Below are 13,412 nucleotides of genomic sequence, written 5' to 3'. Positions count from 1 at the left end.
CACACAATTTGTCTTTATTTCCACTCAGGATAGATAAAATATATTAAAGCGTTTGAGCAGCTACAAACCACCATGCAGCAGACACAATTCTGAAGTCGTTGGGAAACAGGCTGCCATGGAGGGAGCTTAGTTGTAAGCACTCTGACACCCATTCCTATTTGGCCATCAGAGCTGTTAAAGGTGTCAGGGCTGTTCACAGGCACTGCGTGTTTCACCAGCCAAGATGGCTTCCACATTTTTTCTATCATGATTAATTATGGTTTCTGATGGTAGTACAGTGAGAAAGTGTAAATTATTCCCACATTTTCTTGTGCCCTCCGTTCAGTCACTGTTGTGTAGGAAGATGCTATTGACGCCATCCATGGATGGCGACCAAAAGGCATCTACATGGGGTGGCAAACTCTAGTGCCTATTAAGGGGTGGAAGAGGTGGTGGGGGGGTGCTCGGCGTGTGGGCTGAACCTAGTCCAGACTGCCAGTTGACAGGGCCGGATTTTCCAGTATGGAAGAGTCTTGTTTCAGTGGGCGAAGCTGGGTGTTGGGAGACTGGGAGAGAGGACTGCCCAGGGCTTGGAAGCTTGAAACCGAATATTTCAAACAGACAAGCACCGTCTGTGTTCCAGTGTCACCAGCCCACCCGTCTGACAATCAGGGCCATGTCATCACGGGCTCTGAGTAATTCAGGGAGCACTCTTATCACCTTAGAAGATGTGGCGATTTCAGACGTAAGAGCCGTCCGCGCTCCCAAAAGCAGAAACAGCACTAAACGATATATAAACCATGAGGTGTGAAAGACACAACGTACAGCGAAAATGTTCACCGCAGGCAAAACATTAGCGAGGCTCGGAGACAAATACAACCACAATGCTCCGCTCCGCTTCGAATCCTTAACAAAATCCACAATATGTCTTCAAAGGCACACGCGGTAGACACTGCACAGAAAATCCTTAGTTTCAGAGAACTGGTTGAAATAAAATAATTCGTCTGACAGATCATTTTGTGCATGTTGATATATTTAGTCCTGTCAGAGAGGACATCGCAGAGAATGGCGCTTACATCACAATGCAAAAACTGTTATCAGAGGAGGTACAGGTTTATGGTTCAAGGGCTCGTCCATTCACAGAGAACAAGCTCAGCCTCTCTGCCTGACACACTGATAAAGACAGCACAAATAAAACAGCTCCACAGCTCCATCTTTGCCTCTCCCCAAGGGAATAATATATCACCCATCTGAATGTGGCACATATTGAATCATTTCCAGCGCTGATGATTCATTTGAATAAATCAGCCTTTTTTTTATTTTGCCAACTTGAACTGATATTGAAATAAGGAAAACTGAAGTAACATTGTCAGATATGAGGAAAGACAGGTGTTAAAGTGTTCTATAGGACTGGTAATCCTAATCCCCTTTCAAGCAACAATTAATGACTACAGCAATAATCTTTGCATATATGTTGTTGCAATTCCTTTCTCACTGTCAACCACAACCTGCCTAACTCACGTAGACCAAATCCGGGGGGATATGTCGCTGCAGGCAGATAGGATCTTATCCTGGATTTGCATAGATAAATGCACAGCAATAACTCAGGTGGTGCAAAGGACAGAGATAGTTTTGACCTGTGATGTATTCTCCATCTGACCACCTACTATTGACAAAACCTGCTCTCGGGAGTTTTATTTTGAAATACGGCTCATTCGCTAAAAAGATATCCAAATGTTACCTGCATTAATTCTCAACAAATATGAAAATATTTCAGCGTAAATATATATACACACATATATGTATGGACGCTTCCAAAACAGAAACTTTCAGTGTCTTCCATAAAAAGCTACGGATGTACAGGATCAGCCTATCGGCAAATATGAAGAATCAGCAGCTTGTGCAATGAAAGGGTTATATCCGTATTCAAGCTAAGAGACATACTCTAACATACACAGACACAAATCCTGTTGAGCTGAGCTGAGCACAGATACCCTACCAGCCCTCCAAGGCACAATTAGGATTTCACGGGGGGAAGAAATCTACATTCCTGCACACATGAAAAAAAGTCTTTTCTCCCTCCCCACGACGATATCAACTTTTTACTCAAGGAAAAACCTGCAGCACCACTCGATAGGATTTGGACAAAGAAATAAAAAACAAAGCCAGAAAAAAAATCTAAATTTAAGCTCCAGTTGTTAAAGAAAAAATATTATGGTTGAGGAAAATCCAGTCCTAAGCCTCCCAGTTCCAATCAATTTTTCCTATTCTGTGTGATATGAAAAGAAGCTACCACTCATATTTTGTTTGAAGAGCTCATCTGTGTGTAGCTGTGTTGCGTTCAACAACATTTTACATGGGCACCCTCAGCGTATGATTTTAACACCTGTCAAACATTCAGTCCAAGCACAAGAGGTCAAGTACCTGCCAGTGTGAATAAGCGGAGCAGAGATTCAGCACCAGATTTCATTATATTGAGTGAACGCGGCATAGTTAAATCACGATTATGGTACAGCATATGTACACGTGCTCTCAACAAGAGCATCACCAGTTGCCGTCTGCTTTCTCGTTGGCGGCAGGTTTTCCTATGCAGTCAATGTTCTCATCTTCCTTTGAGGCGTCTTCCATGCATGGAGTAAAAAAATTAAAATTACATTAATCTGTCAGTGTTTTACTCTAATCTAGATCAACAGCTTCATTTTAAATGTCTTTCATTAGTTAGTCAGATTGACAGCAAACAGCATTGCATTATTTCAATGCTTGTGTTTCATAATCCGCAAGAAAATGTAGTACAGTAGTAGTAGCTAAAATGATTTGTTTAATATTTTATCAACAATTACTTAAAGAAAAATCCCACCACACTGGAAAGTTCGAGCTTCTCAGTTGTGTGAATTTTCTGCATCTATTTATCAGATGTATAGTGAACCAAATATTTTTGAGTTTGTATTATAAATATATATTTCAGAAGCAGTCAAGCTAAATGTAGTGAAAAGGTAACAAAGCTACGAAAACTAGACTCCTATGAAGAGGTCGGGGGCCTTATTACCACATAAACCACAAAGCCTGGGACAATGCACTGATCAAACAGAACAGATATTTTGTTCTGAAGCCAAACTATTTCTAATGTCTTAATCACGGAAAGGGCAAAAATCTGTCACCTTAACACTGCAGTAAATTAAATGATTTATTTAAGGTGCATTTATCCATAAAACAAACTAATGATTATGGTCATTTCAAGACAAATTTAAGAATGTCTTTCCATTTCAGCCGACTTATCTAAAAATCATATAAACTGTGCCTAGGGAACGGCACATTTACCCTGACCCCATCGCTAAATACCATGGTGACAATAAATGGTACACGACTTCAGCTACAATGAGTGTCTCCAAGTGTAGACGTACAGCTCTGCTGATGAGATCTGGCGAAATGAACGCCCTGAAGCGCATCCATAGAGCATCGTGCCAAATAAGGACATTATCAGTACTGGAGTTTGACCAGGACATTTCAGCTGAGCGGCCTGTGAAGTGGTGTTTTAAAGAAAAACACATTGTAACCGTCACAACTGATTCTCAGATTTGTGTCGCGTCTGAAGAAAAGGTTAAGCACATCGTCTATCTGAGAATGCCCGAACCTGCAGGCATAAACTTGGCACCCGGATAAATCATGCCATCACTGTGCCTCAGTTTTTCTCATTATCCATACCTCTCATGACATTCACAGAAAGAAACAAAGCACCCTGCCAACACCTACTCTGCGAGAGAGCTCTTTCAGTTCAGCTCAAAAGCTGAGAGCTCCAAACCTCCACACCACAGTGTGGGCAGTGCTGGCAGAGCCATGTGCCTAAGAACACTGACTGAGTGCAACAGTTGGACTAATAACAGAACAAAAAAAAAAGTAAAATGGACGCACAGTGGGGACAGCCACGGCTACACAGCTGAGGAGCAGGTTGACTCCTGCCCACCTTCCTCTTATTCAAGAGCGGAAGGTGTCCACAATGCCTCTGAGGTCTTAGTGCCATGAGGGGCGGTGAGCTCGCAGCTTCAGCCACTTCAGGGTAAAGCAAATCACTTTAATATGTTAAGAAGATTAAGCTGGATAAATGTCTAGATACATTTTTTGAAAAGCCACGTAAATCTCTAGTGTTTTTATTTGGGGAGGGGCGGTATGTGAGTCAGTTGAGACGATCAACACAAACCCACCGAAATGCTACGCGATTGGCTGGGAAAAATTGGGCTTATTTAAGATTTTGCATTTTAAGCTTCTTGAATCTAAGACCATCCCACCTCTTTCTTATTATTTTTAACACCAACCTTTGGGACAACAAAACTAAGGGGGAAAAACACTGGTCACAGTTTCATGTGCTCTCTCGGCTTATACTCAGCTGTCTTATCCTGCTTATGCTGATTTTATAGCTTTAATTGTGCAGGTCAATGTATTTTCTTGAGAGACTGTTAATCTGCTTGTGAAAGCATGTAGGAAAAGGCACAAGGTAGTAAGAAGTAAAGGTGGAAGTTCAAGGTCTTTAAAGTGAAGTGCCTGAAGCTTTAAATGATCCACTTGTGCATTTTTCAGGTAAATCATTACAGTCACATTAATTAATTGAAGCAAGTGTATTCTAGATGTGGGACAGACGACTGACTTTTCTCTACATCTTAAGAATTAGCAATCTGAAGGTGTCCGCCTGTCAGCTCGCTGTGCTAGAAATTGAGTGTGGAAATGAAAGGGAGAAATGGAACAAATAATGTAAAGGGATTAACAAATCATTTGCATAACATTTTCTCTGCTTCCAAACTACAGGATCAGAGAACTGACAAAGACGGCAGGTTTATCATTCGCTCAGATCAATCAACACGTACAATGGACCTCTACCATTAACCGACTTTTAATTCCCACAGAAAAATAAGTGAACTTCTCTATCTAATCAAATGAACGTTAAATGCACTGAAAAGAGGCCGACAATGTAACTAAACAAGTTCAGATACTTTTCACTGAGCCAAACATTAACCTGTTTTTTTGTGTTTTTTTGGTACACTCTCTCTAGCCAGAGTTAAGACAATAAGACCACTGGGGAGATGAAGGGGATGGCATTATGGAGAGTTAAGCATTATGAGCAGCCCTGAAGCTGTTCTCAAAGAAGGTGAATCAGAGGATTGGTACACAACTGTAACTAAACCCTGTGCCGGACCACAAATGAGAAGCGCAAAACATTATTGGCAAAATGCCACTAAGCCAAGCATCTGGGTCTTAAGTAAACTTCACACGATCACTTATAACTTTGTGATTACTTAGTTCTAAAAAACAAAGGAGGCTGTCAAAGAAATAAAAAAAGTAAATCACTTCACTTTAAGTCACAAGCACCGCAGTAATCCTGGCTTTAAAGTTATGCACAAAGTCTATTTTCTCACTTTTTCAGTTTCTTATACTTCTGCTCTCTCGTTCTTGCCGGACAGATCACATTGGGAAAACGTACAAGTTTCTCACTGTGCCAAGGTACAACCGAGTCATCTCCAGATCTTACAATGATTCTCTGGCAAATGTTAGGTTTCTGTGGCTCATATAAATAGAAATTTAATCTTGTATGTTTGTCTAAGTATCCACAGCAGCAGATGCACTTCCCATGCAGATTATGAATCTCTGTTTGAACAGATCTTGCAGTCAATGTATATGAACTGACAAGAGAGACTTTCTGAATAATAATCAGGAGGTGCAGGTTCAGGTGGTATTTTTATTAAAGACCTGCTGCATCTCTAAGTCTCTTCTACTCGCTCTGTGCTGAAGCAATTTGAATCCAATTAATGAATTTCATAATTGTCATGCATTGTCTGATATTTTTCTCCCAAACAAACAGCAGCTGCACTTTATTACATGGTGAGTTTGCTTTGTAAAAAAAAAGAAAAAAAAAAGAACTTAAAATAATGCTCAATCAATGCCAAAAACACCGCTATGTATTAAAGCAGGTAACATCATCTTAAAGACATCAGGGTGTAGAGAGTCGGCTTTACATTTTGAACCGCCTCTTTTTCTCTGAGCTTTAGTCAAAGAGGGAAAATCTATAATTTTCTCCAATACTGCTGCTTGCACAGAAACCTGACCATTGTCATTTGTAAGAGCATCCCAGAGCTTCCTTAATCTGTTCTTATCCTCCCATTGATAATACAATGCATTTTCATGGTTATTGAAATCATATTTTACTCACAGCTACAGAGTAAAAGTACTGCTGCCTACGCTCTTACACCAAATGTAAGGTGAAGGAGTACCATGCAACTGGTACAACGGAGGACAAAAGAGTAGCTTGAAGAATAAAATATATCGTCATTATACCCGTGAATGCACTGGTAGGGTGGAGGAAACAAGAAAATGGGAGAAAAGTTAAGAGAAATAAGAATATATGTAAAAAATATTGGTTACTAAATGTGGCGGGGACGTTTTCACGTATTCCTTTTTGTCAGCTCTGCCAAATAAGGGAAAAACTTGGAATGCAACAGCCGATATGAGTCCTTCGGTTTGTACCTGCAGCGGTCTGCATGCTACGCGAATGCTTCAAAAGGTGCAAATTATTCTTCTTCTGTGTGAGAAGGTGGAGGAGGTTTATTGCTTCTCTTCATTGCAATGAATATGCATAATCAATCCAGTGCTCCTGGTAGCAGAAGGTTGTAATTCTTTCCTCTTCAGAATCTTGCATGAATCATGTATGTTTTGTAGTAATGGGCACTGACTGAATGGAGCGGGATACGGGTCAGCTTAAAGGGGTGTTATAATGACAAAGGGGAACATTAGCTAAGGAAATAAACTCTCTGAATCTCGGCCAAACACGCCGATTTAATCCAGCAGAGCCAAAAACACCCACCTGATGACACTGAATATGCAATTAGATGGATATTGTTGTACGTGGTTCAATTTTTGACCCTTGTTGTCATATAAAGACACAAGGAAGCGCTTCCTTGTCTGTTCCTCTAGATATATATCCTCCGCTCTGAATAAAGACCATCACCAAGTGAGAACACAATCCTTATCTCTGTGCTCTCACGTACCCAACAAGAAGACCTATTAGGGATCCTGCATGGGTGGACATGTAGGCTTTCCTAGGAATGACAGGGTCTGTTAGAGAGGAACCCCACCCTCGCTTTCTCCAGCATGCCAGCACAGAGGAGAGTGGGCAGCGCTGAGACGGCAGCCTGCCGTGGGCACTGCCAGGCTTAAAGCTGCCCTGTCGTCATCAGAGGCTTGCAGAAAAGAACACTGAGATTCACCAAAAAAAGAGGAGGGGGATCGTTGCATTTAAATCCTCTCTCAACGCCCCCACATGTTTTAGCAAAGCATAAAAATCATTCACGGAGAGAGAGAAAGCGAAAAAGAAAAAGATAGAGGGAAATAGAGAGGAAACAGCTATTAGCAGCAGTAAGCAAGCTCAAGAGATCATAGTGAGGCAGCTCTAATCGCAGTAATGGTTTAAACCCTCATTCCATCCACCAGATGCAAGAAATGTCTACCCAAAAAACAAGGCTTTGAAATCCCCCATGTCTAAGAATGTGCCCTGTGGCAATGGTCCTTACTAAAAAAAAAAAAAAAAACTCCAATTTTGGAGTAAGTACATTGTAACGATAGTGGTGCTGTTGCCTGTGTGGTTTACGCCAACCAGATGAATGAAACACGGAGGTAACACATAAACAGCTATTAAAAAAATATAAAACTCAGAACAGGAATAAGAATAATAGACTAATAATAATAATTAAAAATGACTTTTATAAAATGAACAGAATATTGAGTTAAACATATAATCTGATGGTATTTAAATGGTTTTTAGTTAAACCAGATGTGCACGTGGATGACTTGCCACGAAGCCAAATACATAAGTCTATGCTTTCCACAGAGCAGTCTTTTTTTATTCTTCTGTGTAGATGAAGCCTTATTGCAAAGGTCATTCATTTCCTAACACTATTTTTACTTAAGGTAATGATGTTAGAGCTCTACAAGTCTAACAGGACATGGTGTTGATATTTTTTGACATCTGGAAACTCTCTGTACAGTACATAGTACATATGGTTTAAAAATAAGTGGTAATTTGAAAATCAGGATACAGGTTACTTTCCAAATTAGTCTTTGTGTCGGTGTCAATGAGATCACTGAGATCATTATTGTCGCCCCTGCATCATACCAAGAGAATACCAAATATAAGTTTTTATTATCATATAGTGCTTCTTTTGACTGCTACCTTTGACACTCAACAAAAGTTTGTCATCAGGATTATTTTTGACTGACTGAGTAAATGTCTCATTTTAGTAAAACACAGAAATGATTATTTGTGCTCTGCGTGAGTAATTCAAAGGATGTATCATTCAACAGCAATATTAGTCACTGTCCTTAGAATGCAGTAATTCAAACCTTCTGGGACAATTCATAAGTAAAAAATGAAATTAAATTAAAGAAAAGCTTTCTAACTTGTCTCCTTAGGTCCAGTTTTAATACGTTTAACTCCTTTTACTCAAAAGACAGTGATCAAGCCACTAAAGTTTAGTCCCGTTAGTCAATACATATCCCACTCACTCAAGCTGTAGATGGCTTTGAGGCATCCGAGTGTGACTGCGCTTTCTAAAAACGCTCCATAAACACACATGCCAGGTTTTAGTAACACATAAGTTCAAGTGACGAACAGTAGCTCTGAAGTTTGGACACAGAAATCTGCAGTTTCTGTGGCCCTTTGCTTTTGTTTTTGGTCATGAGCACGTATTTAGAGGCAGGTTTATGGGACTACTGCCCATTGTGTTCCATTACAATTACTCAGCAGGGCATGCATCCCGTCCCAATAATGAAGTGGGTGTTACAGTGGGTGGATTTGAGCGGCCACTATTCTGTATTCCTGCTACTGGGTACAAGGACTGAGTGGCAGAGAATAGCAGCAGCGCTGGCAGCGTGGCACAGTGACAGAAAGCGTGGTGGACCAGCAGACCAACCACAGAACCACAGGCAACGATCTGAGTCTTCAAACGTGTGTTTATATAAGTGTCAGGAGGAATGGAGAATTACATTTCAAAGCCCAGTATATAAAGTTTGTATTGATTTAATCTAACATGTAATCTGTTTTGCTGTCTGACACTGACTCTGGCAATAAAAGAGAATCATGTAAGACAGCATTATAGATAATACGACCATAGATCAAATGGAGTTTGGGCAAGAGAAGGGCAATAGATCATGTTCAAGCTAGACTGCTTAGCTCTGGAATTCATAAACTAGCTCCTAAATTGAGGTGGCTTTCAATTTAAGTTTTCAATTTACAGATGTAGGATTTAAGAACAGGGTTCCTGTGGACCGGGATCTGTATCTCTTTCAGTCGACTGCTTCACAATAAAACTACACAGAAGATGATCCACTGGTAAATGAACAAATACGTACAGAGAGATCTTTTGAATGAATCTCTGTAAATAATGATACACAGCATTCAAGTCTGATTATACGTGCTGTCAAAGCTTCTTCCATGACTTCACTTCTTCCTACAGGCGTTTCCTGTTTCTTATCATCTGTAAATAACGTTCTGACATGGCAACATTTTCATCTTCTGTGTGAAATAAACAAAAATGTAACAATTGATTTAACAATACTTTTAAAATGCACTAAGTTTTAGCCAATATCATTTTCATAAAAGAATTCCATTTAATAATGAATTGATCGTGGTCTGATTTGTCTTTTAAACTTGTGTAGTTGTAGTTTTTCCGTTAATCTTTTTGGAGCAATTAATAAATATCGTTTCATACAAAGATTCTCTAAATATTTGTTTGCTGTCGGCTGAAATTCAGTCCAGTAACTGCAACTGACACCTACCTGAAGATTGAGATTAGTTGTCTGTTGCTTTGCTTCTTTGCTATTATGTGTTTTAGTTATTGCTGTTGCGTTGGCCAGTCACATCTCACTTGTTCCCTTATCATTGAATTAAGTACATGGAGACATATTTACAACTCAACAATTTACATCATCTGACATTACAGATAATATAGTAAATAAAATACATCCTTTGTTTAACACAATTGTACGCTGAGGGGGTTGCAACTATGAGGTAATAGCACCACCCTCTGGTGACCTGGTAACTACACTGAATCTAATCGGCACAGGTAATAAAAATAATAACAGGGGAAATAAATTCTCTGAACTGGAGAGTTGGTTGACATTTAATACACTAAAAAATGCTGATAACTTATCAGTGTCGTGAACATTTTGATTCTCACGACTGCCACGCAAGATCAGTTCAGCTGAGGTAGACATGCGGCTTATTTTATCCATTACTGCACTCTAGTGTTACAAATAAATATGTGCACATACATATATCAAAAGTGTGAACCCAAAGACTAAATTTCACTAAAAGTATGATGCTAAACGGTCACCACTCTCTTTTCTTTTAGTAATAACATTATGACCACTGTATCAAAATGTTCACTTGTTGCCTAATAAATCCCACCAACTGTCAGGTTCCATGACAAACACATAATCTGTGTTATTCACGTCACGTATCAGTGGTCATAATGTTATGGCTGTGTATGCTTCAGTTTAAGACACATGGAGAAGTAGACGTAAAAAGATCATTTATTATTAGTGGCAGTGGTGGAATTAATAATCACTTCGGACATAATTACTACGGACCTACTAGGACTATTCGTGTACTTTGGCTACCTAGAAGCAACATAAACCCACATGCATCTCTTACCTTCTTTGCTTCAGGAAAGAAAATCTGCGGGGCCCTCCAAACTGTGGTGAGTTTCTCCCTGAAGTTCTTTGGCATCACGAGGCATTTGTTGATGTTCAGCTCTGGGTAGTCCACTTCAAGTCCGCCACTTTATTGAAGACAGGTGATTTTTATGTTACATTCTGCAGTATACTGAGGACAAACATCCCAAAATCATTTTGAATAACCTGTGATCCACATCTCTCTGAGACATAACGAGATACTTACTAACAGAAAGAAGGATCCAGAGACGGCGCGTTGTCCTCTGTTGCTTGCACACAGAAAAGGAAGGCAGATAACAACACGAAAGGTACCAGTGTAGCCTGCAGAACAGCAGTGTTCAGTTAGAAATTATTGCAAACCAATAATATTGTGTGAAATATGAATGAATTGTGAATTCCTCTGTTTAATCCATATGCACTGTAGCGTAACTGAGAAACAGCAAACTGCACAGTCACAGCCAAGTTCAAATTAGGCCATACAGTATATCTCCAACTTGTAAACGCATCGTTGTCAGTTTATATTTACTGCTAGTTTTTGATTACACCTTCTCATTCAATTCAACAGAAAGGTGTGTCCACATTTTCACTGGAAGGGCAATATTGTTGTAAATAATTTGAAATAATTACATATCCTTATTTCCTTATCACAGTTGACATAGTTTTACAGTTGACATAGTTTCTTCCCTACAACTGAGTTCATTTAACACGTATTGCTATTGTTGTTTGTTTGGATGCCGTTTTTTCAATTTACAGATGTAGGATTTAAGAACAGGGTTCCTGTGGACCGGGATCTGTATCTCTTTCAGTCGACTGCTTCACAATAAAACTACACAGAAGATGATCCACTGGTAAATAAACAAATACGTACAGAGAGATCTTTTGAATGAATCCCTGTAAATAATGATACACAGCATTCAAGTCTGATTATACGTGCTGTCAAAGCTTCTTCCATGACTTCACTTCTTCCTACAGGCGTTTCCTGTTTCTTATCATCTGTAAATAACGTTCTGACATGGCAACATTTTCATCTTCTGTGTGAAATAAACAAAAAATGTAACAATTCATTTGATAATACTTTTAAAATGTGCTAAGTTTTAGCCAATATCATTTATATAAAAGAATTCCATTTAATAATGAATTGATCGTGGTCCGTCAGTTTCAGTGTGCATTGTCTGTGATCCCTTAAATATTATGCCCATGCCTCAGTGTTTGCTTACTCTGAACAACAACTTAATGTATTTACTGCTAGTTTTTGGTCACACCTTCTCAGAAAGGTGTGACCACATTTTCACTGGAAGGGCAATATTGTTGTAAATAATTCAAAATAATCACATTTCCTTAATTTCTTATCACAGTTGACATAGTTTTACAGTTGACATAGTTTCTTCCCTACAACTGAGTTCATTTTACACGTATTGCTATTGTTGTTATTTTTTGTTTTCCGTTATGCATATATTCAATGAATATAAAGTTGAATCTAATGTAATTATTAAGTGAATTTCAGCTTTACTGCTGATTGGTCTTCTGTTGCTTTACATTCAATAGTCGACAGATTATTTCTGCTTTCTTTTGATTTCACAGCTTTTAGGAATTACACTTGCATTGTCTGTGATCCCTTAAATATTATGCCCATGCCTCAGTGTTTGCTTACTCTGAACAACAACTTAATGTATTTACTGCTAGTTTTTGATTACACCTTCTCATTCAATTCAACAGAAAGGTGTGTCCACATTTTCACTGGAAGGGCAATATTGTTGTAAATAATTCAAAATAATCACATTTCCTTATTTTCTTATCACGGTTGACATAGTTTTACAGTTGACATAGTTTCTTCCCTACAACTGAGTTCATTTAACACGTATTGCTATTGTTGTTTGTTTGGATGCCGTTTTTTCAATTTACAGATGTAGGATTTAAGAACAGGGTTCCTGTGGACCGGGATCTGTATCTCTTTCAGTCGACTGCTTCACAATAAAACTACACAGAAGATGATCCACTGGTAAATAAACAAATACGTACAGAGAGATCTTTTGAATGAATCCCTGTAAATAATGATACACAGCATTCAAGTCTGATTATACGTGCTGTCAAAGCTTCTTCCATGACTTCACTTCTTCCTACAGGCGTTTCCTGTTTCTTATCATCTGTAAATAACGTTCTGACATGGCAACATTTTCATCTTCTGTGTGAAATAAACAAAAAATATAACAATTGATTTAACAATACTTTTAAAATGCGTTAAGTTTTAGCCAATATCATTTATATAAAAGAATTCCATTTAATAATGAATTGATCGTGGTCCGTCAGTTTCAGGGTGCATTGTCTGTGATCCCTTAAATATTATGCCCATGCCTCAGTGTTTGCTTACTCTGAACAACAACTTAATGTATTTACTGCTAGTTTTTGGTCACACCTTCTCAGAAAGGTGTGACCACATTTTCACTGGAAGGGCAATATTGTTGTAAATAATTCAAAATAATCACATTTCCTTATTTTCTTATCACAGTTGACATAGTTTTACAGTTGACATAGTTTCTTCCCTACAACTGAGTTCATTTTACACGTATTGCTATTGTTGTTTGTTTTTTTTTTTCCCGTTATGCATATATTCAATGAATATAAAGTTGAATCTAATGTAATTATTAAGTGAAATTCAGCTTTACTGCTGATTGGTCTTCTGTTGCTTTACATTAATTAATTGACAGATTATTTCTGCTTTC

At 38.7% G+C, this 13,412-nt stretch overlaps 1 protein-coding gene across 1 annotated transcript in view; it reads right to left on the bottom strand.

The window, feature by feature from the left end:
• The window catches only part of LOC125011927 (phosphatidylethanolamine-binding protein 4), a 51,869-nt gene that overhangs the window by 37,355 nt on the left and 1,102 nt on the right, over window positions 1-13,412 (bottom strand). Inside the window, exons 2-3 of the mRNA XM_047591448.1 lie at window positions 10,919-11,013; window positions 10,673-10,799 (exon numbers count right to left, since the gene is read on the bottom strand). Coding sequence (XP_047447404.1) covers window positions 10,673-10,799; window positions 10,919-11,013 — 222 coding nt within the window. The remainder of the gene's footprint in view (window positions 1-10,672; window positions 10,800-10,918; window positions 11,014-13,412) is intronic.

This window comes from Mugil cephalus, chromosome 8 (assembly GCF_022458985.1).
Source record: "Mugil cephalus isolate CIBA_MC_2020 chromosome 8, CIBA_Mcephalus_1.1, whole genome shotgun sequence".
NCBI classification, from domain to species: domain Eukaryota; kingdom Metazoa; phylum Chordata; class Actinopteri; order Mugiliformes; family Mugilidae; genus Mugil; species Mugil cephalus.
Note: the sequence above shows the minus strand (reverse complement) of the source record. Positions and strands in the feature narration are given on the sequence as shown.